This window comes from Chamaea fasciata, unplaced genomic scaffold, assembly GCF_029207755.1.
Source record: "Chamaea fasciata isolate MVZ Bird 193981 ecotype frontalis unplaced genomic scaffold, bChaFas1.0.hap1 SCAF_6, whole genome shotgun sequence".
In the NCBI taxonomy this organism is placed as follows: domain Eukaryota; kingdom Metazoa; phylum Chordata; class Aves; order Passeriformes; family Sylviidae; genus Chamaea; species Chamaea fasciata.
The window spans coordinates 22,230,450-22,257,266 of NW_027094091.1; the positions used below are offsets into that span (position 1 = coordinate 22,230,450).

The 26,817-nt window shown below is 37.9% G+C and overlaps 1 protein-coding gene across 7 annotated transcripts in view; it reads left to right on the top strand.

The window, feature by feature from the left end:
- Window positions 1–26,817, top strand: part of TBC1D1 (TBC1 domain family member 1) — a 105,343-nt gene that overhangs the window by 71,914 nt on the left and 6,612 nt on the right. For 6 of the 7 annotated variants that reach the window (XM_066185606.1, XM_066185602.1, XM_066185603.1 and 3 more), the window contains 6 exons: window positions 10,022–10,207; window positions 13,982–14,143; window positions 15,980–16,138; window positions 21,230–21,474; window positions 21,900–22,059; window positions 26,340–26,509. In XM_066185606.1, coding sequence (XP_066041703.1) covers window positions 10,022–10,207; window positions 13,982–14,143; window positions 15,980–16,138; window positions 21,230–21,474; window positions 21,900–22,059; window positions 26,340–26,509 — 1,082 coding nt within the window. Of the gene's footprint in view, window positions 1–6,862; window positions 6,993–10,021; window positions 10,208–13,981; window positions 14,144–15,979; window positions 16,139–21,229; window positions 21,475–21,899; window positions 22,060–26,339; window positions 26,510–26,817 lie in introns of those variants that run through there. The other variant, XM_066185605.1, reaches the window with a different exon arrangement.

The following is a 26,817-nucleotide window of genomic DNA, read 5'->3' on the forward strand; positions in this document are numbered from 1 at the left end:
AATTACTTTTCTTTTATGATCTCAGTTTATTTCTGTAGTGCATACTTTGTCCTCATGTATGCTGCTCCAGTCTGTGACATTTGTCACTTGAGTCATAATTATCCACTGTTCCATAATTATTTTGTGAAATTCTTTAGAGCTGAAGAACCACAGACTAGAAGAAAACCACGGTGCATAATCATGTATGTGCATAATTTTGTGCATTCACTTTATGTAAGCCAGATAGTACAGGACGTGCTGGGGCCAAGAATGCCTGAGAAAATCATCTGGCTCACTAAAGTTTGAATGTCACAGCATGAGCTTTGTAAGCTATAACTTCTTACTTGCCTCTAAGGCCATTGTATGAGAAATAAGAAAAAGTGTAAGGAAACAGAAAGGAACAGTACCTTATAGTAAATGAAGTAAAAAATAACCATCCTAATGTCACTGAGATGTTTTTCTTGCATCTTAAAGTAGACCTTGATAACTGGAGTAGGCACATAACAGAAGTGTTTCTATCATTAATGCGCTGCTTGCAATGTAATTTGAGTGACAGTGAGGTAAGCTGCATATGGGTACAGATGCCTCTAAAATTTAGTGTATGTCAAACTGAAGTGATCTCAGGGGCATGTCAGGTGGATGTACATGTGAAATGCTCTGTTGTACTTTAAGGCATGTGAAGGGCTGTTATATGAAACTTCTATTTTTACAGGTTCGATGCATCTCTTTGTGTCTGGAAATAGTCTTACTTGTTTTTGAAAGCCACAAAACCTTCCCGTATTAAATAGGAAAATAAAATCCGCCTAAATTGCCTACCCAAGCATTTCCTCTGAGACATAATAGCTGCAAGATACAATCTTAACAACCTACAGCTGGGTAAGCAGAATAGTTTGGGAAACAAGTGCGGCCAAAATGGAAAACAGGATGTGCTATTAATAGGAGCAGTAATTTAAAATATTTGGCCTTTTTTCTTCATTCATTTTCTTTTTCATTTCACAGTATATACTCAACTTATGACCAGAAGAAAACTCAAGAGTCAGCGGGGTTTTTTAATAATTTAGAGCAAATATTGGGTTTTTCTATTTGAACTTCTATGCATCTCCTGGAACATTTCTGGCAGTGAAGGATACACATTTGTTATCCAGTCTCTGTAGCCTTGAAGAGAGCTGCTGTACAGCTGGTCTTACATTGGACCCAACGCCACAGTTAACTAAAAAGCCCCTCTAGTTCCAAAGTAAATGTAACTACCTGTCATTCATCATCTTGTTTTTCTTTCATATTCTGTCTTTTTCTAAGTTTTTCTCACTCTTTTTAGACTGATTTCCTTTAACTTGTACAAACAGCTGATGTATCACCAAAAGATCAATTTCAGCCAAATTCGACACAGGACAAAGGAGGTTTTAAAGATAACATGCTTTGTCATGTTCTGCAAAAGTAAGCATGAAGGGAGGGAAATAAGGGAACATCTGTGATTTATGGGTTTCCCTTTATAGACACAGACTCCACTGACCAGTTTCTCCCTTCAGGTGCCATGGTCAACACCCTAATACAGGGTAACCTGCAGGAGAGGAGTAAGAAAAAAAGCTGGAAAAGGGGTGTGTTTAAAAGCTAGTAAGTCAGTCAGCCAAGAGACCCAGATCTCTGCGACTCAGAGATGATACAGTTTTTCAAGTTTAGCCTAGGCTGCTTTGCTTAACTTTGTGTTAAAGGTAAAATCCACCAGGGTGCCTGAATTGTGCATCACTTTGACCACATGTGGCCAGGCATTGTCAACAAAATGAAACTGCTCTGTGGCTGTAATTTCTCTGGGTTGTAATGAGTAAATTGCACATAAGGATGTGTAAGTTGTCACAAGAACTAGAGACAGCTTTAAGCTTTATACTCACAGAAAAACCTAGGCTCTGACATTTGTGGTTACTTTTGTATAGGCAGGTGGTGAGCTCAATCTCAGGATGCACCATGTTCATTGCTGCTCTCTGTGTGGTTAACAGAGCAGGATATGAAGGTGTATTTACTAAAAGTTTAAAAAAAGAAAAAAAAGAAACCCCAGACAACTGGTACATAGCTTTTGCTGAAATTCTGATCTTACTCTTTTGAGGTACTGAACTTGATAAAAGTCTGATATCCTGAGTTTCCACTTCAAGCTTGAACAGTTTAAACAGCAATGAATCCCACTGTCTTGCACTTCTGAATCCTTTAATTCTTTAGGAAGTGCTCATAAATAGTTTGAGCTAAAACTTCATTTTCTGTAGCTCAGGTGGTGCAAAATGGTTGCTGGCTATGCTTTGGGGGTTGCATCGTGAATTACCAGGCAGAGAGCACAGCTTGTATTGCAGACATCATTATTTAAAAGGAAGGATTTGCTATACATTAAGGAGGGTATCCAGTCCTAAATCAGTAGAATAAAAATACTGCAAATAGATATGTTCAAAAGCCATTTTTTTCTTGCCCGTTGAGATTCCTGCCTTGCCTGATGATTGGACTAATGTAGCAAGGCAAGCACTCTGAGGCAACACAAAGCCTTGTATAGAAACCATTACTTTGGTTTGTTGTGGGAGCAAAGCCCCACATACATGTCCTTTTCCAGCCACTTCCTGCTTTTTGGTGCTGCCACTTTCCCCTTCCCCCAGTATTTGTCCCTCCTTCTGTACATAAATTTACAATTAAGCACATCAGAGAACTATTATGCAATTTGCTCCCTGACAGGAGAGCCAGGTGATCCCTGGTGAGCCTGAAGATGAGGCTGATCTCCAGTTTGAGGACCTAGAAAGAAAATTCTACATGGGTGAAATGATCTGTAGAGACTTCTAATACTTCACAGCTGGTAGCTGGAGGATGGAGTGTTGAATTATGTTAGTTCCATTGTAGCAAGCTGCTGTTCAAATTCTCCAGCCTCAACTCCTGCAGTTAGCTGCTTCCCCTGAACGGCTGTGATGCTGCGAGTGGTGTGGAGCACCAGGGGGCAACGTTTCTCTCACTGGCACCTTCAGACACAGGGTCTCATCCTCAGAATTTCATTTTTGTTGTTTATTTGTGGGAATGTAATGAGTGTTGAATCTTGCAAAGTAGAGAGATGGAAAAAGGGAAGCAGTGTCTCCTTTCAAAATGGATCACGCTTTGATCTGTTACAATACTGCATTTATTTTGAAAGAAGGTTTTTATTATTTTTTAAATAAAACTCTGTTTCTCCTACTCACTGTCCTAAACATTCTAAGTAATAAATGTGTTTCCTCAGTTACTAGATTTTTGCCTTTATACCTCCCCACCCTACTTGTAGGCAGATGTTCCTGCTTCTGTAGCATCACTCAAGAGCCACATTTTTTTGGCTGTGCTAGTGCCTTCAGTTCTCTGTTCGCTGGTAAAAAGGTGAAGAGAACAACAACTCAGTGATCATTTAAAACCAGATGAAGTATGGGCACACTCAAAGGCTCCAATTTTCAGCTGGATCAGTTTTCTAGTCCCATTCACAGTATTACACAAGCAATAGAGCAGGCAGCGACAGGTGTCTGGAAGGTGAGGGTGGGTGCCCTTACTCTGCTCAGCAGCAGGACCATCCCTGAATCAGTGTAGACTGATAATGAAACTTCACCTTGCACTGCAGTGCAGCAAGATATTCATTTACATTTATTAAGCATCTACAAATCTCTGTGTAGTGAACAATTTTCACTACAGTTTTCACATATTGACTGTTCAGAATTGGTCATAGTAGGAGAACTATTTTGCAGATTGCCAGAATCTCCCAGCGCAGTCAAGCCAATTGCTGGATTTAAGGGGGGTGTGAATAGTTTTTGAAGGAAATGGTAGGAAAGTAGTGGTGCTTGTTGAAGCTTTCTTGCTGAGGGAGGTGTGTTGGAAGTAGACAACAAGATTTTTTGTTACAGCTATGTCAGTTTTAGGTTGGAGAATGGGTGATTTGTTTTAACGTGGGCAATGTATGATGAAGTTACCTGTTGAACAGTGAAAGAAGTTGAAATTCAGAGCAATGAGATGCTTGTATCACTTAGCAGTAGCCAACAAATTAATTCAGATTAAAAAATCAACTACATTTCATTTTAGAGCTTGAGTTGCAGAAAAAAATGGTTTAGAAAGCACAGGTGTCTCTGTACAGGAAAATGAACTTGATTCATTAACTAAAATAATTTGGTTTCAGCCTGTCAGATAGAGGTGGCAAACTTAAATCCTAAGTGCTGAAGAAAAGTTTGAATTTGAATAACTGTTATTCTTGAAACCAACTCAGTTAACACCTATCTAGCTGTTTATGTGCTTTGTGGTGTGGGCTATATTTCTTGATTATTTAAAAATAATTTTGCAGTAGCATCACAAATATTATAAACTGTTGCTTTAGCATTCTGTGCTTAGAGTGTTTATGGGGTGTAAATTATGAGTAATGTGTTTGCCAATAATGTTTTAGCAACACAGTAATTATTAATTAAAGCCAGTTGGTTATAACTGATTACTCAGTTCTGTTTCTTTCAGAGCAAATATGTGCTAAATCTTGTTTTGCAGCACAGAAGTTTGTCTACAACCAGTACGTACATGGTTAACGTTTGATGGCTTCTGTGCCCATTGAAATATCAGGGCATTCTTTTCTCAGGAACTGACAATATTAGCAAATGAGGTTAATTTGGAGGTAGTCAGTACTTTTTAAGAAGTCTTGGCTTTAAAAGAAAAGCAAAGTCCAAAGCATCCTTCAGAACTGATTTTAATCAACAGTGTTGAAATACACAATTTTTCAAGAGTTCCTCCTTCAGCCATTGCTTTAAGTTGTATGTCAGATTAGAAGAACTTGTTGCTTCTTGTGATTCTGCATCTGAAACTTTCTGATTACAGAAGGATCCTGGTCATTTTACTACATCTGGTTATGATGTTAAATATTCCAGGCAGTTGTCTAAAATATTAGGACTATTATATCCTTGGTTATAGAAATTTTCGTTCCTCTTTATTTCTGTACCATGTGTGAAAGAAGGTGTTGCACTGCCTGAACGGAAGATCTGAAGAAAACTAAGGATGTTGTTGATGTCTTTCCTTTTGGCAATTGAATCTTAAATGACTGTGAAGTTCTCTTGTTTGCCAAGATGAATTTTGTAAGGTTTTAAAATGCAACAAAGAAAAACAATACAATCCAGTAAATAAAAGGCTTAATGGATTCTTCCATCCACATTCTTATCGTATCTTGTCGACTTTTTAACCCCAGAGAGTGGATATCAGTGGTAAACACTACATGTAGAGAGCCACGTGTAAACAATTCCATAGTGAGGATGGTGGTAATGCATTATTATTGAGCCTCCTCCCTATGAGCCCTTCCTTTCTACTTGAAGCATTGGAGTTTCTAGTCAAAGATGAATCTTGTTGTCTTGGTTTTGATAGTTGAGGTTGGTTAGATGAAGTGCTTCTGAAAGAATGTTTTTTAAATTTAGGCTTTTAGGTTGTTTATCACTTAAAACTTGTTAAATACTAAGGTGGATTGATTAGGAAAACATTTGAGAAACTAATTTTTTCTTAGTGATTTACAAATGAAATATCCCTGTTCATATCATTTCTGATCAGATATTGTCTGTTTTAATCACTACTGAGGTCATTCACCATCTTTCCATGTACAGACTCTTTAGTGTGGTCCCTGGTAGTAATATATTATGGTACTTCATTCTTAATATTTTGTAGTTTGTTTTCTTGTGTCATCTTTCCACATAAGAGATTTGTGTAATGCATTTGTTGATCCTTTTGGAGTGTAGAGATACTCTGCATCTTAGGGTTGAAGCACTGCCATGTGAAGCCAACACCTGAGTATAAACAAATTGATGAGCTGTACAAATTCCATCTCAGTCCATTGTTCCTACTGGCCTTGTCCTTTATTGGGTCTTACAAGTAGTGGAAGCAGAAGAGGAGTGCTTTTGAGGTACATATGGATGTGCTAGAATATTTGGGCAACATTTCCATCTGGTTCATGAGCAGTGTCATCTGCAATTCAGTACCTTCAAGAAGTTCTCACAAGGCTAGGAAAGATGGTGGTTTTCCCAGTGAAGTGCAGTTTCTCAGGGAATCCTTGGGTTTGGCCCACAGACTTGTAAAATTCCATTGTGCAGAATAGTTCTGAAGCATAGTCCAAGTATGAAGCTCAAATGGAAAATTACCATAAAATTACCATTGATCAAATATATTTACAGTTGTTGAGTCAACTTGCCAAATCCTGAACCTTAGAGAACAGAAGTGCAATAGGCTTGTAGGAGTAGCATGTCTGGAGGCAGAATTTTATACGGAAGCAAAAGAAGCAAAATATTTGAAAGGAGTTAGGGTCAGGTCAAACGTGGACTAGGAGTCAACAAAAGCTGACTAAGTTGGCAGATGAACAGGGAAGCAATCTTTCAGTGTGTGCTGAAGCAGTCAGATCCTGTTTAAGTGCACCTACTAATCTCATAAAAGTTCTGAAGGCTGCCCATTGCTTGGAATTTAACACATGGCAGTTTGGTTCAGTGGAATGTGAGCTCCCAGTTACGTGCAGTTGAATCACTCTACTGTTTAGCTTTACTTTCCCTGCTGTCCCCCAGATCTCTGGTGCGTAACAATGCAATACTCAGTTCCTTGTCACAGTATTTCTGCTCTTGTCTGTTCTGGATCTGGAAGCTGGGTGGCATGTCTATCTCTCACCTTGTGTTTTCTTGGACATGGGTTAGTGCTGACTTTTCAAATGTCTGAGTTTCTTACTTTGCTTTGAGGGATTACCTTCACATTCCACCTTCCTCCCTCCTTTACCAGCCAAACAGCTGATGCAACTCTGCAGACTTCCAGCAGGCCACCTGAGCAGCTAAACAGGTTCTTCATAATGTAAATCTTGCCTCATGCCAGTGTGCAGACAGGAAGGAAGGCAGCTTTTGAATGTGTTGAACTTTATCAGAGTAGACTTTAGACTTTCTGTTAAATGTCCACAAGTGATAAGAAGCAAAAGAAAAAGTAGAAAAGGAGCTGCAGTTTGGAAGGCAAAATCAATCCTAGGATTCTTCACAGAAGCATTAGAGGTAGGGTTGATAATCATAATTGCTCAGCTTTTAGAATTTTGTAACCTTTTGGTTTTCTTTTATAGTCTTAAGCATTATTTCTTTTAATGAGTACTGATTTTATCAGATTAGTCAGCAACAGATGGGAAATTTTCAGCCTAAATGGAAGCAGGACCATGGTCTTCAATAATTAATGCTTTGCAGTAGTTCAGGTGTTGCCACTTTATGCTCACTGGAGAACGACGAGTAATGTCTCTGATCAACTTGTGAATTTGGTACTTGAAGACCAGTCCCTAAAATTTGTCCTGAGGAAGCAGGATGTGTACATTAAAGACAGGAAGATTCTGGATGTGGAATGTGTTCATTCTTGCTTTAGGAGTGCAGTGGGTTTAATCCATTTCCTTGTATGTGTTTTGCCAGATAGGAGTTTTTTGGGTTTAGGGCTTTTTAGCAAGTAGGCAGCCATAAACTGTATCTGGACATAGTCTATTATTTTCTAACATATTAGTGCATATATGCATACATAAAATCAGAATATACATCTGACTCTAAAAGAGGTATATAAACCACTGGGAGGATATGTAGAAGAGACTTGTTTCCCCCAGGATGTGCCTGGATTCCATATTGGATGCTATGAGAACGGAACGTGAATGTAAGATGTGAACAGACCACAGACTGTGTGCAATAGATAAGGGGTGTCTTATCCGGATAACTTCTACTTTTTTGCATTGGTGTATGGTGACCACTTCTGTTGATTCCTCTTTCTTATGGTCTCATTATTCTATGCAGCCTTAGAGGAAATTAAAAACTTCCCTTGAAGATTGTCTTTTTGTTTCTTAATTATTTTATTCAAGCAAATTAAGTGAATTTTACCAGCATTATCCTTAAGACCATTTCCCTCTAAATATTTCTTAATATGCACTAAGGAAAATTGGGATCAAAGCTACTATATTTAGAAATTCTACATAAAAATGTACATAATATTGTTGACAGTAAAGCATGTGCATCAAAACCAACAATTGCATCAAAACCAGCAATCAAATAAAAATAATTTTCCTTTCATGGTCAATACAAACTGAAAATTATTGAGTGTGTGTATATCTTCTCTATGTGCTGACATTTACTTGTATCTCTTTCATAATTACAGATCTTAGCCCATTGATGTCTTTCTGTTTACCTGAAAAGAAAAAAGATTAATATTTCCCACTTTATTTTAAATCATATAAGACAGTCTCTTCATTGTATTGATACTTGCTGTATTTCTGAGTCCATCTGTCAGTTTTCATATCAGTGTCAGTTTTCCTGTTTTCTTTGCAAAAATGGTGATAGCCATTAAAGTGTCAAATATTTGACCTTTGCCTAATTCTCATTCCCATGATGTTCATTGCTCTTTGAAATGCTGTAGATACCAGAAGTGTGGGTATCCACACCTATATCCAGAGTGCAAGGTTGTAAATGTTTAAATTATTCTGCTAGCTGAAAATGTTGCACTCATTTTTATATGTATATTTTAGCCCTAGACTTTCTGGTGGCAAGCAAATAAATGTTGTATAAGGAAATGGGTGGTATTTGGAGCCACTGTACTTCTCTCTGACTCTTTGGGAGGAGAAGATTGACAGTGGCAAGACTTAGAAAAGCAGAAGTGAGCAGCTGTGAACATTTCCATTCTTAGTCATTGGAGCTCAGTTGTGTGACTGCCTTCGAACAAACAAGGAAAGAATAGCTGAGTATGAACTGCATGAGTCAAAGTGGAGTGACAGTCTGGGCAGAACTTAAAGGGGGGGGAAAACCTTCCTTTTTTGTTAAATTTGAAGAGATGAGAAGAAGTGTGTGTTTAATCTTTACCACCATGCTGGACAATGATAAAGTGGACCACTGAGCTGCAATCAGAATAATTGCTTCAGGAATGCTCCTTCTGCAGGGGCTGTTTGAAATAGCACACACAGATGGACTTGTCCTTGGCTGGCGAGTCTGTGAGTGGGTTTTGTTGCACTAACTTTAAAGCACTGTCCTGCATGTATTGCTCAGGGAGCCATTTCATAGCCATCCTGGTTGGGTGAAGAAGTGCTGTTTGATGGCCTTCCATTTGAGATTTGGTAGGAAGAGATTGCTTGTTTTGACCATTCATTTTAAAGTTGGTGAATTGAGTAATTTTTCTTCTAGATACAGGTTTTGTCAAATACTACTGAGCCTCCAGAGAAGCTGTATAAAACAATAAAATTAAGTGACACTACAGCAGGTATTAAGAAAACAAAGTATAACAGCTTGTGCTTCTTACATTGATTACTTGATTTTAAACAATGTTATATATATATCCTTTCCCTAAAAATAAATTATTTTTCAATTTGCCTGAGATTTATTTAATGTTCATTTCTTTTCGTAACGTTTTCAGTCTTAGAATTACCTTGCATGCTTGACAAAATGATATATTTTGTGGTAGGCCAGCTGAAGCCAAAAGAAAAAGTGCAGAAGGTTATGATACAGTTAAAAATGAGAAGTAAAATGTCTTAAGGGCCTGTCTCTTTTACTGCCTATTTACTTTAAGAACTGGTAATCATCCCATTGCATGGCCTTAGGTGGTGGTGTATTTGTGCAGCTAAGGGCGTGTGTTTCCTTTGTTAAACATGCTTTAGAGATTATTCTTCAAATTATGTGGGTGCTGTATTTGATTTTATCTGCTATTTGAGTCATGCCACGTTTCAGCTGTAGGTTATGTTTTTGTAATTTCTCAAACTTGCCTTTCCCTTTCAGTTCTCTGCGTGCAAATTGTAATTAGCAAGACGTGGTCTTGGTGTGTGGTACAACATTTTTACCAGGTTATAGAAAAAAATTATTCTGAAGCAGCTTTTAAGTGCTTGAAACTGTCATTTGGGAAACCTTGCTTGGCATTGCTACCTCTTATCAATCTATCTATCTATCTATCTATCTATGGATACATGAGTTAGTGTGTAGATGTGTGTATCTATATATATGTTCAATCTTTCAAATTGTGTCCATTCACCTGTCACTATGACATCCAAGTAGTTAACAACAGCCTCTCTTTTTTAAAGATTACTGTGAACTGGGAGATCTTCCACCCAGATCCCCATTGGAGCCAGTGTGTGAAGATGGTCCCTTTGGGCCAGTGAAAGAAGAAAGGAAACGGACACCCCATGAGCTTCGTGAACTGTGGAAGAAAGCCATCATTCAGCAGATACTGCTCCTCAGAATGGAGAAAGAAAACCAGAAGTTACAAGGTTTGTGAAGTTCTTGAGTACTATACCCTATTGCAATACAAATTCACCTTTTTGTTTTCTGTGGCCTTTGTGGTGGACTGCACCAAGCCTTAATGAAACATTCTAGTAACACAGTGGTAAGTCAGATTAGTAACATCTCCCTCAGCACTCATTAGTGTAGGTGACAACAGATGATCATTTTTTTTATTACTTCACCTTATTATTTGTTTACTTGATCTGAAGAGACACTCTCTTTACCATGGCTGGGGTTTTTTAGGCTGGTTTTAGAAGCTCTCACAAGGAATTCAGCATGATCAGTATAATGAACTGAATTCTTTTCTACATTCACATCCACAGGTCCTTGTCTAAGTATTAGTCATTTCAACGTTGTGTTTAGCCGGTCTTGAGGCTCAAAGGAAGTTCTTAAAGAGGTTGTTGTGGGCTTGAAACTATGGGTTCCTGCAGTAGTACCCACACTGTGCAGGCAAGGTTTCTGTAGAGTGGTAGCGACTTAGTTCAGTCCAAAGGGTGAGGAGAAGGAACTTGAGAAACTGTAATTTGCAGTTGTTCTTAATCACAGTTTTTCTGTGAATGACTTAGCTGTAACAAATCCATTTTGGTGGCAAGTTTTACACATAAAGAACAGCTGTATGCAGAACCGCAAGTGGTTGCCTTTGAGAGCTGCTCCTCTGATAATATGAATGATGACAACAGAAATTTTTATCTGGGTGATTTTAGATGTTCAGAAAGGGAGTGGGCACCTGAACCCTCAAAAGGGGAGGTACCTAGCATGAAAATGACAATATTTATTTTTCTTTTCTAAACTTGAGGAAGGATTGACTTCCAAGAAGTGTGCAGAGAGAGGACCAGCTGTATGAAAAGTTCAGTACACCAAACATGAAATCCTTCTTTAAATTCAGGCTAAGCCACATGGCTGCAAAGACAAAACACCTCTTAGATATTGGATATGGCCTGCCAAAGCGCTTAACCCACCTGTAGGCTGTTTATTCCCAGCAGTGTAGCTCTCCTATTTCAACCCTATCTGAAATACACCTGACACCCAAGTTTCCTAAGAACCCCAGAGATGACAAGCATGTTCCCAGCAATGTATTAGCTAATCCAGTAAAATAAAATATGGCAATGGATACCAGATATACAGTGTCCTTAGCCAGAGGCTGAGACCATCTGGAGAAGAGGTACTTAGAGAAATGATTTATACAATCTCTTCAAGCTTAGAACAGTGCTGTTTTAAATGAGCTTCTGTAACTTTTTTATGGCACTTAGAAATAAATTTTTTCTGTTTTGTGTATTTATACTCCTGATTTTTTTTTTTTATTTCTCTTGTATTTAAATTATCTGAATCTACAGCCTGAAGTCAAATTTTTCGCAGGTGCAGGTCATTAATATCCATGCACATTTTCGCAAGTTTAACTATGCTCCAATTCTGTCTGCCCCAAAAAAAAAATTGCAAAACCGTCACACATACGTTAAGATGAGCATGTCTAGAAAGCTAGTTAGTGAATGAATGAGGTGACTGTTGGCAGAATTGAAGGCCCAGCTGTGCTGTGCTATGTATGCCCTGTGGGATGAGGAAGTTGTCCTAGGTAGCTGCTGCATGAAGAGCTCAGATGGTGAGACAATACTGGAAAACAGCAGATGACTGTGCTGCAGTGAGCACAGCATCTTTACTAGTAGTGCTTATGTGTGATATTGGGAATTGGGCAGTGTCAGGATTTAAATAAGCTTGTTGATAAAGGCACAGTCTCACCTCAGTCCTTACACATCACATTTTTGCACATAGCATAAGAAGACTGAATAAAGCATAAAAGTCTGAAAAGTTGCCAAGTACCAGAAAGCATTTGTTTGTAGAAGAGGAAACATTAAAAGATTTCTCCCAAGTTTGTTTTCCTATAAGCTGACATTTAAATGGCCTTTTTTTAGTTAGATTCATACAATACCATCTGTGTTTTAAGGTTTTTAATATTCTGATTTATGAATGTGTTGGTTTTGACCTGACAAAAATGTGGAGAAGTTGACAAATAGTTTAGATAGACTGAATTACTTTCAGTGTGAACACACAGCTATAATAAAACTATGAGTGCATGTATTTCATGTATCTGTAGTAATCACTGAATTAAAAATGAAACATTCTGAGGTCCAAATCTTGCAAACACTTAGGTAACCTCACAACTCAGATGAATAAACTCATTGAATAAAGTCATTCACGTGTGAAAGCAGCTAGAGGTTGTGGAGGTGCACTTCCCAGATATAAACAGTTCTTACCAGTTTTTAAAATCTAGAAGCTTGTGTAGTGAGTGGGAGTACAGGGCAAGATAACCCTTTTTGACTGTCAGAATTCAATAATCTAAGAAACCTTAATTGCAGATACATATCTCAGAACAAGCTGAGTTTAGTGTGTCATTATGCAATGTAAATGTCAGGCAATGTTTAACTGTTTATTAAATTTATATAAAGGAGTTGAAAATACAAATAATGGAGAGTTAAATTATCAAAAGATAATATAATAACATTTTAACATAGATTGTCTCAAGACTGAAATGGACAGGAGTGATTCTATGAGTTCACACTGTGAAATCCTCAAAAGTAGCAGCAGGCTTGTGATATATGGCAAAATGTCCTCAAAATAAGAGTATCTTATAACATTACAGTAATGCATCATCATAACAAAGAAGTACTATACATATATTGGGGAAAATTAATTAAAAAAACATGGTCACTTCATGATACACTATTTCATAAACATAGTTTCAAATCATGTTATTTGTAGGAGAATTGCCTTTTAATTTTTGTTTAATACTATAGAACCTTTCCAGACTTTTATGTATTTTGAACTTTTGTTCTGCTCATTTTTTGCAAGTAGAGAGCTGTTCTTGTCCTGCAACTAGGCGCATTGAGTACTCAGCCACATTACAGCCTAGTTAAAAAACTAAAACCTATTTTGTTAATTTCTCCATAAATTTCCCACTGTTTGTTGCTCCTTAGTGCTGTCTTTGTAGCTTCATCTTGGTTTCCTTATAGCATTCTCTTTCTTCACTTCATCCTTTTAGGAATAGATGACTGACATATCTGTATCTCATATGAACTACTATTTTTCTCCTCTTCTATTTTTTCAGTCTTATTACCTGCACAAATTCATCCACTGTCACAAAACATGTTTTATTATTTAGTTTACATGATTAACATTAATAAATCTTGTTTTCCAGGCACATTATAGTACTAAAATGCCCCACAGGAAAAAAAACTTAATAGCTTTACCAAGACTCCTTTGGAAATTCTTGCTCTACTTCTAAACTTTGGAATTACGCTCAGCTGCAGAATCATTTTCATTTCTGCCATGGTTTTTTGATGCTTTGCCAGCTATTCTTTTTACTTTGTCATTACTATTATGGGCCTGTATGCATAACAAATAGATGACTAAATTGGGTTTGTGTTTTTATTTGCTGAAAATCTTCTGCACTGAAGAGCTGGGAAAATTAAAATTCCTGTTATTAAAATCTTACGCTTATTTCATTAGTCATTGTCTCTCATGTTTCTTCATGAATGAAGCAATCATCTTTTGATTAGGAGTAGGGAGTTCAATTTAACTGGCCAAACACAGTTAATATTGCATATAATATCTTTAAAAAACCAAACAAACTGATTCAACCCCAGAATCATGAAATTTTACATATGAAATGTTTCAGGTGGATAGGACGAGAGAGTTGTAAGTTAAATTAATCCCTTTTACAAATAGTAAACAATATTAACTGCTACATTCATTATATCACTTTTTAGCATCTGAAAACAACTTGCAGAACAGACGCCTGAAACTTGACTATGAAGAAATCACACCATGCTTAAAAGATGTAACTTTGATTTGGGAAAAAATGTTGAGTACACCTGGAAGGTCAAAGATTAAATTTGATGTAGAAAAAATACACTCTGCTGTTGGACAAGGTAAACAGTTTGTTTTTTGAGTTGTTGAAATGCATGTAAATTGTATCTGAAAAGGAAAAGTGTGGCCACTTAACCACTCCTTATAACCATATTGTCTCTAGTGCTGTTCCTCAGGCTGCTGACAAAACAAGTAACAACTTTTTACCATCATGCTTATGCAAATGCAAGTACCAGTCCCTTTCAGTGGTAGCTGCAGTTGTATCACTGGAGCTACAGCATACATTTTTAAATAACATCTGCCCTTTCCAGGAGAGTTGTATGCTACCTCAATGTATTACAATTTTTGCAATCTAATTTTATAAATTAAGAAGTTACAATTAAAGAAAAAATATCCTGGATAATGCCAATAAATGACTGTGTGAATAACTGAAGAAGCCCTCTGCACTGTTTTCTGGAAATTCTCTCTTCCAGCCTGTGTACTATGTCTGTCCACAAACAGTAGACACGGGTATCTTTGCACAACTGCCTTTTCTCTGAGTTCAAAAACACTTTGTCCCTGCAAACACCACTTACAGTCTTCCTCACAACTGCAGGACTGAGCAACCATCCCTATCTCCACTGCAGCAAAAGGAGTATAACCTAAGAATGTTTTTTAAATAGTCTAAGAAATTGGGCTGTTTATTACTCAATGTTACATTTGCCATGGTTGGACCCAAAGGCCTTAGGCTGAGCGCTATATGGACCAATGGTGAAGATGGCTACTCCAGGAAGCTTTTTGTTGTTCTTTAAAGAGCTTTCCAACATGCAAAGGAAGTATGAAGATTTAACCACTGTCGGAAGTTTAATATTTTAAATATTGCACCTGACTATGTGCAATTATCCAAGCAAGTTAAACCAATTTGCCCATTTAAAATGACTAAGTCTAGATTTCTATCAATATCCAATCCCAATATGTTTTGTTATCTTTCCATGTAACTTGCATGCTTGACTGAGTCTTGATTTCTCCTATTGTTATTGTCCTCCATATATTACACATATACCAAAAGAAAAAGACAGTCCTAAAAACTTCAAGCTTTAAGTTACTTCAAACTGTAGTATCTGGTTCCAGTGCATTATGGATTAGACAGAAGACTTCCCCAAATGAAAATGCATTGATTTCTTGTGTAAATGATTTAATAGTGAGTGATAGTCTTGTGCTCAATTAATTTTACTCTCAGAGCTTTACATACAGTTTAAAAATGAAGGCTATCATTACTTATATGAAATAGTTACGTAGCATCTGCCCTTTTTAAAGAGAAACAAATTAAAACTTTAAAACTTTTTTATGTGTACCAGTCATTAAGCAAGCAGATAGCAAAACTTGATATACAGTACTTGCTGTCTGATTATCTGCCTTGTGTTGTAGTCTCTAGGTAACATCTCATTTGTATCTATTTACATTTTTGGTATGTGTGCATCCCACCTTCCTAAAAGGTACTCATAACATCAGAGTCCCTGCTAGATTAGTGAAAAGTGTGAATTAGTTCTATTGCAGTGCTTTATTGTGCATTTTACATGGAAAAAAGGGAGATAAGTATGTAATTTTTCAGAGACAAGTATTGCAATTCTTGATGCCTCTTCCAGTGCTTCTGAGACTGGATGTAAGTATTAACCTTAGACAGTTCATAGGATTTCTTTCTGCTTTAAATCACTAATGTTAAGGTGCTGATGTGTTTTATTGGTTGAGGAAGTAAAAGCACTGTAGTTTCATCTACTTCTATGGTCCATTAGAGTTAGCCAATTGGGATCTGCCTGCCTGTGTAGCAGATAGGCATCTTCAGTTCCTCAATCCTGTTAGCTCAACTATGGCAGAACCCTCAGCAGGAGGTTACTGGTTTAATTGCTTTCTCTGCTCAGGCGTACCACGTCACCACCGTGGGGAGATCTGGAAGTTTCTAGCTGAGCAATACCATCTTAAACATCAGTTTCCAAGTAAACAACAACCAAAGGACACACCTTATAAAGAGCTCCTAAAACAACTAACTTCCCAACAGCATGCAATTCTTATTGACCTAGGTAAGTACAGTAGTGGTCTGAAATTAAAACAAGGGGTTTATGATCTCTGTAAGATACTTAAAGAAGGTAGCACACAGAATGCTTTTCACTATTTAATAACAGGTTGTTGGTAAGAACTGCTTTTAGTCTGGTGTGAGAAACCAGGAGCTGATGTTTTTCCGAGAGGATCACAGCTCTTGTGTGTGGGATAATCCCACACTGAACTCACTATTCATTATGGTCTTCCTTAATAAAGGCAAAAAATCAATGTCTTCCAGAGTGTAGCACTGACACTTTGGTTTTGAGGAGCTGTGTGGGTCAATTTAAGAAGTCCATTATCACTACATTTGATTAAATGAGTTTGCAATGAAAAACTCCATCAAAGGAAATTATGCACTGCAAGTAACCAAATGTCATGTGAAAGAATGATAAAAATTTATGGGAAAATTTGTACTTTTTGGACTGATCTGAATGATTAATACCCACTGCATTGTTCTTTGTTACATCTTCTCTGTAAAGCAGTAGTACAGAATTGTCCCATTATAATTCTGCTCTTTATAACTACTTGCACAGTATTTAAACATTTTTCACTGCAAATGGATCTACCCCCTTTCTTGCCTGATGAGGAAGGATTACCCATACCCAGAGCTGCTTGGGAGCACCCATTTATAATTTTATTTAAAAAATCAATATGCTGACTGTCTTCAGTGGTACTAAACTGTGAGAAGATTTGTCAAGTTTAACTGGTGACCTAAGCTTTAGATGATAAAGAGGCTATTTTCTCCATTTTTTTGCAACACTTGATAGAGTGAGTCAAAATACTAAAGCAATGCATAGAAAATACATAGAAATGTGAAAGAACAGGTGTGTTTCTGCAGAAAGTGGTGTGGTGGGAGGTGGGAAAGGGTGGTGGTGGATGTCACCTTTACTTTCCCCTACTTGGCAGACTGTAGTGGTTTGAAAGCAAAACAAATGAGAGTCTCCAAGTCAGAGATACAATTTAATAGGAAGAAAGTAAACTAAAATAGATGCAATAATACAAAAGACCACTGACAGAGTCAGAATACAACCTGAGCAGAGTGATGGAAGCAGTCCAGATGAGGTGGTCTTCCTGAAGCAGTGATCCTGTAGAAAGGTCTGGTAGCTCAGGTCCTCTGGGAATCCAGTGGGTAAGCGCCCCTCTGGTGTTCAGAGTCTCAGCTTATATCCAGGCTGGAATGCTTGGTTCCTCCCTCTGGGCGGAGCATCTCACAATGGGATGGTGAGTCGTGATAAGGCCTGATGGGCCCATTAACAGAAGATAAGCCAGAGTGGAGGAGGCAGGGAGCACTGCCTCACCTGGTTTCAACAGTTCATGAAGATGGTGATTGAATATACTTCAACCCAGGACACAGACCTGCCTGGTTTTGACTTGGCACTGGGAATGTAACAGTCCAAGGAGCTTTAATACCAGCTAGGAATAAGCAGTGGCAGTGTAAACTGCCTCCCTTCAGACTTTGCACACTGATCTAGGAATTCCCCTGGAATAAGCAGTGCCAGACAACAATCTTTTGTGTTTGAGACAGACATTTCCATGCAGCCAGAGATGATTTACTAGCAAATACCTATTGGTCCAGCATACCTGCTGTTGATAGCCCTGGCAGTGAAGGGTGGGACACTGAAGTGGTTCAGTAAGAGGTGAACAGTTTTGTGCTGGGTTAGTTAATTGAACACCTTAGCAGAGGGATGGTGCTGGGATGACTCCTGGACAGTAGGGAGCACAGTCAGTCTGAGCTTGGTTGTCTCAAACAGCAGACTAGGGCTTACTGGCTCAGCAAGCTGTTCATATTTTCTACCTGGTTCTGCGCACAAATATTCTCTTAGCTATGTGCTCTTCTTGTTGAAACAAATGACTGCATGTGTTGGCAAATTGGTAACTTCATGGAGGTTTTCATGCAAGGTGTGTTTCTGCCAGGGTGCTATTTGTCAGCCCATTATCTAATAGAGGGATTGGGCCCTGTCATAACCATAAAGTGAATTAGGAAACTGAAGACTTCCTAATGATTTACACTGAGACAGAGCTGTGCTGCACGGTAACAGACAGCATAACTGGATAGGCCTCTAGAAGGGATTTGCATGTTCTGATCTGTGTTCCTTCAGGCTATCAGATGCATTTTCTCTCAAATCTTTAAGAATCCTTCTCAGAGCATGCACTTTCACCTTGAAAGAAAAAAAATATGTTCTCGCAAAATAGTGATTGTAATACTTAAAATTCTTTCCCAAATTAGGCTAAATAGATCATGTTAACACAGTATGAGCCAAAGCTGTATTAGTGTTGCTCGCACTTAGTTGACTTGATACATCCTCAGATGTAAATAGTGCTTTCTGAGGCCAGGAGTGTGCATATGGATGCAGAGCTAAGGTGTAGCAGCTGCTACACCGGGCCCAATTTACATGTCACAGCACTATCAGTGTAGGAAACCATCCATCACTGGGTGTTTGCTGAACACAGTAAAAAATAAGATTTTGTTTTATTACATTTAAAAAAATAAAGTAATAGGTACTTACTTTCACATTCTGGGGCTCTAGAGATATCACAGTTAATTTAGTCTCTTTTTGGCAGGGCCAGAGATCTTTGCTCCAAAATAAAGGCTAAAATTCTTAGTTAAGCCAACATCAGAGCACTCAGAAACACATCAACTTGGAGTTTAGCAGCTCTTTTCCTCATCCATTTACTGGGTTTTAGAACTTCTTAGCGTTTTTATTCTTGCTAAGCATGTAACTCTTTTTCATTACTTACATGAAATAAGCTTTGCTGCCTGAGTGAGGCAGTGCAGGTATGCCTTTAGACTGTGATGTAGTAATTTGTCCTTCAAGCAAAGGGATGCAAGTTCCTTTTCATATGAAAGCTAGAAATACTTATTCTGTAATATTCAACTCTGACACCCTGGCCAGGGAGACCTACTCAGAACTGAATGCCATGTCCCATGTGACAGGCTAGAGCAGCTACCAGATGGCAGAAGGACTCTGCCCCCGGCTTTGTCTTGAAACAGGAGTTCTGATATTATCTGGCAGCACAGCATCATTCCAGGAGCTAAAGGGTGGGGTGGTATTTAACTAGTGGGCAACCAGAAAGCAAGCTCCACTTAATACTAGAACAAAAGAGGTATTCAAATTTTTCCTCTCTTGAGGTGTTTTACAGAGGAAGTTTGATGGGGGAGGGTTTTTCCTAAAAGTGAAAAATTTGCCTTTGGAAGTTTTTTTAAAAAATCTGTAAAGGTTAAGTCTTTAATGTCTTTGTTCACAGAATCACAGAGTGGTTGAGATTGGAAAGGAGCTCTTGCGATCATCTAGTCCAAATCCCCTTTGCTTAAAGCAAGGTGTGCCCAGGCTGCCTAGGATCATGTTTTCTCAGACTTAGAATATGTCTATAGATGGAGACTTGACAACCTCTGCGCACCCTGTGCCAATGTCTTTTCACCCACAAAACAACAACAACAACAGCAAAAAACAACAACCCCCCCCAAAACCAAAAACAAAACCAAACAAGCAAACAAAAAAAAACCCAAAACAAAACCCCAAAAAGGTGGAATTTCCTGCTTTTTAATGTATGCCCATTGCATCTTGTTCTGTCAGTGAGCACTGCTGAGAAGAGCCTGGCTCCTTCTTCTTCATTCCCTTCCACTGGGTATTTGTGCACACTGGTAACATCCTCCTGAGCCTTTTCTTTTCTGGGCTGAACAGTCCTAGTTCTCTCAACCTCTCTTCATAGAAGAGATGCTCCAGTCCCTCTGTTATCCTAGTGGCCCTTTGCTGGACTCTGCAGTATGGCTGTATCTCTTTTGTAGTGGGAACAGAGAACTGGGCACAACACTCCAGATGTGGCCTCACGAGTGCTGAGTAGAGGGGAAGGATCAGCTGCCTCCAGCTGCTGGCAGCCCTCCTAATGCAGCCCAGGATATCATCAGCCTTCTTTGCTGCAAGGGCAAATTGCTGGCTCGCGTTCCACCTGGTGGCCACCAGAACCCTCAGGTCCTTTTCTGCAAAGCTGCTTTCCAGATGGGTGGTAAATACTGGTGCAAATACCGGTTTGTTCCCTCTAAGTAAAGGAATTTTGCACTTAACTTTGTTGAACTTTATAAAGTTCTAGGCAGTTCATTTGGCCAGCCTGTTGAGGACCCTCTGAATGGTAACAGGTGGGTCTGTCACTCCTCCCAGTTTGGTATTACCTTCAAGCTTGCTGAGGGTGTGCTCTGCCCCATTGCCTAGGTCATTAGTCACCCACCCTTGTAAGAGATCAGCTGGAGCAAAGGCTCCAGACAGCCTGTCATCACTTGTCATCAAGGGCGACTGACAAGGGTTGGTTAGCACCAGCTTTACCAGCATCAGCCTCACCAGCCAGCAGCAGTACCCTCACGATTCCAGGAGTCCCCTGCTGATCCTGGACATTATCTCTGTATGCTCAAAGCTCAAGGGAACAAAGCCCAGAAATGGCTGCACAAAATGCTGTATCTGTTGGCTGCCTCGATTAGCTGTGCTCTCACATAATATTGATATAGCATATATCATAACTTACATACAGCTACACAGTTCTTGGTATTGTACAGGCTGCAGGAAAAAAAAAGCCAAATGGAGGGACCAAGGCAAGGATGGTTGTGACAAGAGACACATTTACATGAAAAAGACACATTTACGAGAAAAAAGTGAAAGTGGAAGGAAGGAGCCTCAGCCTGAGTAGATCAGATGTTCTAAGTCTGTGCCTGGATCCTAATAGTTGTCCTCATTAGGACAACTTATAATAGTCCTTAAAATAGTTTATTATCCTTTAATAAACTGTTCAGGGGCCAGTCTTAAGAATCAGGTATTCAGCTGTTCCAAACAACAGGTTTTCCCCACCCTCTGACAGTTTCTAAATTAACTTTGCAATGACTATAGCAAAACAGTGGTAGAGTATAGAAGTCAGTTGTTCTGTATTGTTAACTTTCTTATGGTCTTCTTGTGGGTTGATTCAAAATCTACTTCTCAAAAGAATCTATATTTTGAAAGACTGTTTAATTTGACAACATGACAAGGTTTTGGGGGTTTTGTTGTTTATTTTTTAGTTTAAATCACTAACTTCAACTCTTTTCACAGGGCGCACATTTCCAACACATCCATACTTCTCAGCACAGCTGGGAGCTGGGCAGCTGTCACTCTACAATATTTTGAAGGCCTATTCACTTCTGGACCAAGAAGTGGGATATTGCCAGGGCCTTAGTTTTGTAGCAGGAGTTTTACTGCTCCATATGAGTGAAGAAGATGCTTTTAAAATGTTGAAGTTTCTTATGTTTGAGATGGGCCTAAGAAAACAATATCGTCCTGACATGACAATTTTGCAGGTATGATTTCATTTTTTTTAAGTAGAGGATGCCAGTTCAATACAACTAGCATTGTCAAAACCTGAACTTAAATTGAGTTCTAAAAATAGGGAAGGATAATCTAGGAAAAGAATACCTCATCTTAAATGCATGATTTTTCAAATCAAAATACTTCTGGGGAAACTATGGAAACCATAAATAAGAAGACTTCTGTTGTGTTCAAATGAGGTTCAAATAACCCTGCAAATGAGCCTGTTGTAGGCTCACAGGTGACCCATCCTGTGTCTTTTACGTGGCTCCCAAGTATTTCTTGTTTCCACACAATTTCATTCAAACATCAATTGACAAATACCTTCCTCTGTTTCTGATGAGTGTGAAGCATGAACTTTGCTATTATGAATGTTAAAACACATTGATCTTTAGTCTCTTGTTCTTATTCCATGCAGATCCAGATGTACCAATTGTCTCGACTTCTTCATGACTACCATCGAGATCTCTATAACCACCTAGAGGAACATGAGATTGGCCCCAGCCTCTATGCTGCTCCCTGGTTTCTCACCATGTTTGCCTCCCAGTTTCCCCTTGGATTCGTATCCAGAGTGTTTGGTAATTCTCCATAAAACTTCTCTCTGCACTTTCTGAAGTCTTACATTTGGAATCTTGTTATTAGGAACAGCATTACTATCCAGCCTATTTCAGACACCCAGGAGAAATACTTTGCTTACTGTGAACAGAAGAAAAACAACAGAGGTCATCCTATGGAGTGTGCAATATATCATTAAAACTGGAAGAGAGAGGAGGAAAGTAAACGACAGTCCCTAATGTCTTTTCATCCTCATTGTAACCTTTTCCCACCTTGCAACCACTGTTAGAGAGGATGTAAAATTTGATGCCTTGAAGGCAGCCATTGTATCATGACAATGACACTTCAACACCAACAATTAGTTATTTTCAAGCTGAAAAGAGATGTAACAAAGGCATCATCTGAGAAATATATCCATTTACTCCATTATCATCATTTCCAGCTGTGTCAGCAGAAAATTAGCTTGAGGGTTATGTTTTAAAACACACACAGAGATGGCCCTTGCAGTGTAATCATGGATTTACTCTGCAGAAATACGAGATATTTTAGCTAGTGTTTCTTATCCTGACAATTTAGTTCCAAAAATGTTTGGGAATCATCTGGGGTTTAGTTTCTAAAGTCACTTCTGTTGCCTGTTTATAGAATCTACAGAAGCTCTCTTTTTAAATTAAATTCCAATTAAAAATTTACCTTGATGCTATCATCTGGATGTATATTTCAGAGATTGTTTCGTGTTTGAGAAGATGCTTTGTTTCCTTTTCAGTTGTGTGTTTTTCATTATGTGGTCCTGGATTGTCCATAATGAGTGGGGTGGATTAGAGCTTTCTTCCCAGTCCTTCTCTTCTAGCGAGAAGCTAGTTTGATTTTCCTTAGTCCATCTCATTTAAGAGATGCAATGAAGAAATTATTTCTTAGTGGATTAATATTGACACTTTCCTGATTAAATAACAATATGGTCCTGTCTACCACAAATAGTAATATAGAGCTCAAAAAGAACCAACAACAATTCTGTCTGGTTTCTGTTTAAGAGCATGCTAAAAGTAATGCTAGAAAAATTCAGAGTGAAAAGGATGGTGTATAGGGTAGAACTATATGTACCATGATCAGCATCCAAACTCCAGGGAAAACAGCTTCTTTTTTTTTGCTTTTTTTTTTTTTTTTTTTTTTGCTTTTTTTTTTTTTTTCTGGAAGAGTTCAAAGCAGATTAATGTACATCAACAAGTATGTAGCCGACAGTAATAATCTGTAGGAATCAAATGAAGTGTTGTATGAGAGTGTCATATACTGAGTTTATAATCTGCTCATCTTTTTGTTATACTTAATCTTTCATAGTATTGTACATGACAAGCATTTGAATGAGGCAACTGACTGCAGTGAGGTTATAAAAGTGTATCCAGTATATTTAGATTTCTGCCTCAATACACAGATCAGTATTTTCTCTGTCATTGAAGGATTGTAGGGCTTTAGAAAACAAAGACTTTGCATTACAATAGAAGACACAGATCTTCACACATCTGATTTTAGGTCAAGAAGAGAAATCATGTGTGACAGAAGCTGTTGCCTCTTAAAAATCTCTGATGTTTTTTAAAGAGAAAGTTCAGTGTGACCAACACCCTCAGTTTTGTATTTAGTATTTTCCTTAAATTTGGTATTTCCTTTGTATTTAGTCATTTCCTTAAAACACTATTTATTGGAGCTATGTAGATTAGGAACATTGGACATTCTCTTACATTAGAAAGTAAAATCTCATCCTCACCCATACTAAAGACTCTGAAACACAACTTTAAACAAAAAAGACTAGAGCTGTCACTCTGCCAGTGGCTGTTACTAGCAGCATGGCAAATTAAAATCTAATCATTTTTGACCTCTGTCTTCACACACTTTAGCAGAACATATATATTTTTTTTTTCATTGCTCACTTATTAGAACCCTTAGGAGGAAATAATGTTGATGCTGAAATAACTGATTTATAGGTTACTAACAGTCTGAGATTGCACTGTCATTTTCTAACATGTTTTCTCTGAACTAGTATTTGAAACTAGCCCACTCCTATTTAATTATACAATTGTTACTGAAGGCAATTCCCTTGGATTTCCACAGAGTGTGCTTTTTGCAGACATCTAACAGGCAATATGTAAAAGAAGTGGGATATACTGTTTTATGAATCAAATAACAAAACTCCTTTTAAGTTTTTATTTATCTGTCCAAACTTTCGACAGTTCTCCTGAGCAGGAGCTGATGAAAACACAGTGTTAAGAAAGATGCGTTCTTTAGTACCCCTGCTTACTTATTAGTAGAGGAGATTTGATGGAATAGTATTTATTTTGTTTCACAATTGTAGATAAAATTTAATTTTGTTTAATCCTATAGGCTGCCAGTCATGCTGACATTAATTTGGGTACCTTCTCTGTATTGTTGTTGGCTGAGAGCCCACTTAATATGAAGCATGGAAAGTGGATAACAAACAGGTCTTTGTTAAGTATTTGCTGTTTTAAATGAGAGAGGGATTTCAGCCATGTATTACCAGCTCAGTCATACAGACATTCATTAACAACTTTTAGGTCACCTTGAGTTAATCTGCACATCATTATGGGGCAGGTGCTGATTCATAAAAACACATTCTTTTTAGCTCTGTTTTTTTCACTCTGTGTTTCTAACTGTTCCTCAGTATTTCCTGTCCTAATACAGAGCTTTCCCTATGAATCATTTTCCCATAGTTCTGAGTTTCAATAGAGAATTGAGGCAGATGCCTGCTCTGTTACCACTTTTTAATCATTTCTGCTACTGGAGTTCACATTCAGCTCAACACAGAGCTGAAAAATGTTATACCCTTTTAGGACAAGCAGCGAGATAGTGTGAGATTTGTGGTTAGTTTTTACTTGTGCTTTTCTTTCTTGAAGAGAGAGTGTGAAATGAATTCCGGCTTCAACATTGCAAGCTTAAGAGTGAAAGAGGGGAATTTCATTATGATACAAATTTGGAAATAGAGTTTGATTTTACTAAGAAAGACTATTAGACAGTGCATTCATAGGTTCTTCACTACATCAGAGATAACTGTAGTTTTGCTAGTAGTTTTTTCTCTTACATCATGGTGGATTTTTTCTCTATCTCTTTGCTTTAGTCTTTTTTTTTTTCCTTTTTTTTCTTTTTTTCTTTTTTTTTTTTTAGTATCAAGACATATCTTTCTTTTTTGTGTCACTGTGCTGCTTTGATGTGATTGATTGTGGGTGCATTCTCAGCTTCAAATACAAAGCAGGGAAGGAACAAGAGAGAAGCCCTTTCTAAGTAAATTTTTATTTAGGAAATATGATAAAACCCCCACAGTATCTTCTATTCCTTTATCACCTCCATCAGTATTGTTTCATTTGTTAGGTGCTTCTGTCTGTAGCAAGGTGAGTCCTTCAATGAAACCAGGAGCAGATTCTGAGTTACAGCAGCAGGAAATGCAGGGCAATGCTGTTTATACAAATTTGGTTTCTTGTCTGATGCCTTTATTGCAGACTTATATTTCTTTACTCTATAAATATATAGGCACTTTGTAAAAGAAAGGAAAGGACATTACATTGAAAGGTCACTGTATACTCTGGTTTCAGTGTGCTTGGTATGCCAGGTGCTGTCACTGCAGACCCACCTGCAATATTTACACTTCAGCTGTATGACTAAGATTTTTGGGTACTTATTAATATAGTTATTAGCATAATAACAGAAGTGGTTGAGACACATACTAAATATAAACACATGCACCTGAAACTTGAGGCTACTGAAAAGCATGCATTTAGCCTCATGTGCTCAATGTTGTATTGTGGTTTTGTGGCTTTTTCCACCACATGAGAGAAAAACAGAATTTCAGATCTTCTGTTGTATCTTCATGTATAGGTTCTTTCTCTCTTATATTATGATTTTTAAAGGGCTTTGGGATTACATTTCTGTTCAAATTTATATTGCTACCAACATCAAAACAGTCCACTAAACTATTACATGCACAAAAAGTGGCAACATTGATAAACTTGACTACTTAGTTTATTGTAGACTTAGCCTAAAATTGAATTGCCTTTTTTTTTTTGTGAAAACTCACTAGACAAATTAGTATGTGATTGTGTTAGTCAACTGTGCTATTCACAGTAATAATCTTGATCCTATAAAACTTCTAAAGACATAGCCAAAAGCACGTGTCCACCACAGTGTATTTAACCTCCAGGTCACTCCTATCAGAAGTTGTTTTCCTTGGACAATTTATTGTTTTGATATTCTTGTCAAAAGATGTGCTTGCTTGATATAACCTGTTTTTTCCTTGTTTTCACAGATATGCTCTTTCTTCAAGGATCAGAGGCTATATTTAAAGTGGCTTTAAGCCTTTTGGGAAGCCACAAGCCCTTGATTCTGCAGCATGAGAATCTAGAAACTATTGTTGATTTTATTAAAAGCACTCTCCCCAACTTGGGTTTGGTACAGATGGAAAAGACCATTAGTCAGGTATGAAATAAACTGAACACTTGAGAAGTATGCAAAGGAATGTTTCTATTAAGTTCTCAACAGAAAAACCAGAACAGCCACTTCAAGCTGAAAACTCTCTTGTAGTTTGGAAGATATTGAAAACTTTCGGAAATAGATGACTTGTAAACTAAGACAACTTAGTAGCTTTGTATGATATTGTAAGCATTGATTCTTGTCACTTTATGAAGTCTATAGTGAAAATTAATTTTTTTTCACCAAAGAATCATGCCTTCCAAGTCTCATATCAGAAGCAAAAATTGACTTATAAGAGCCTCACAAAGGTTAAC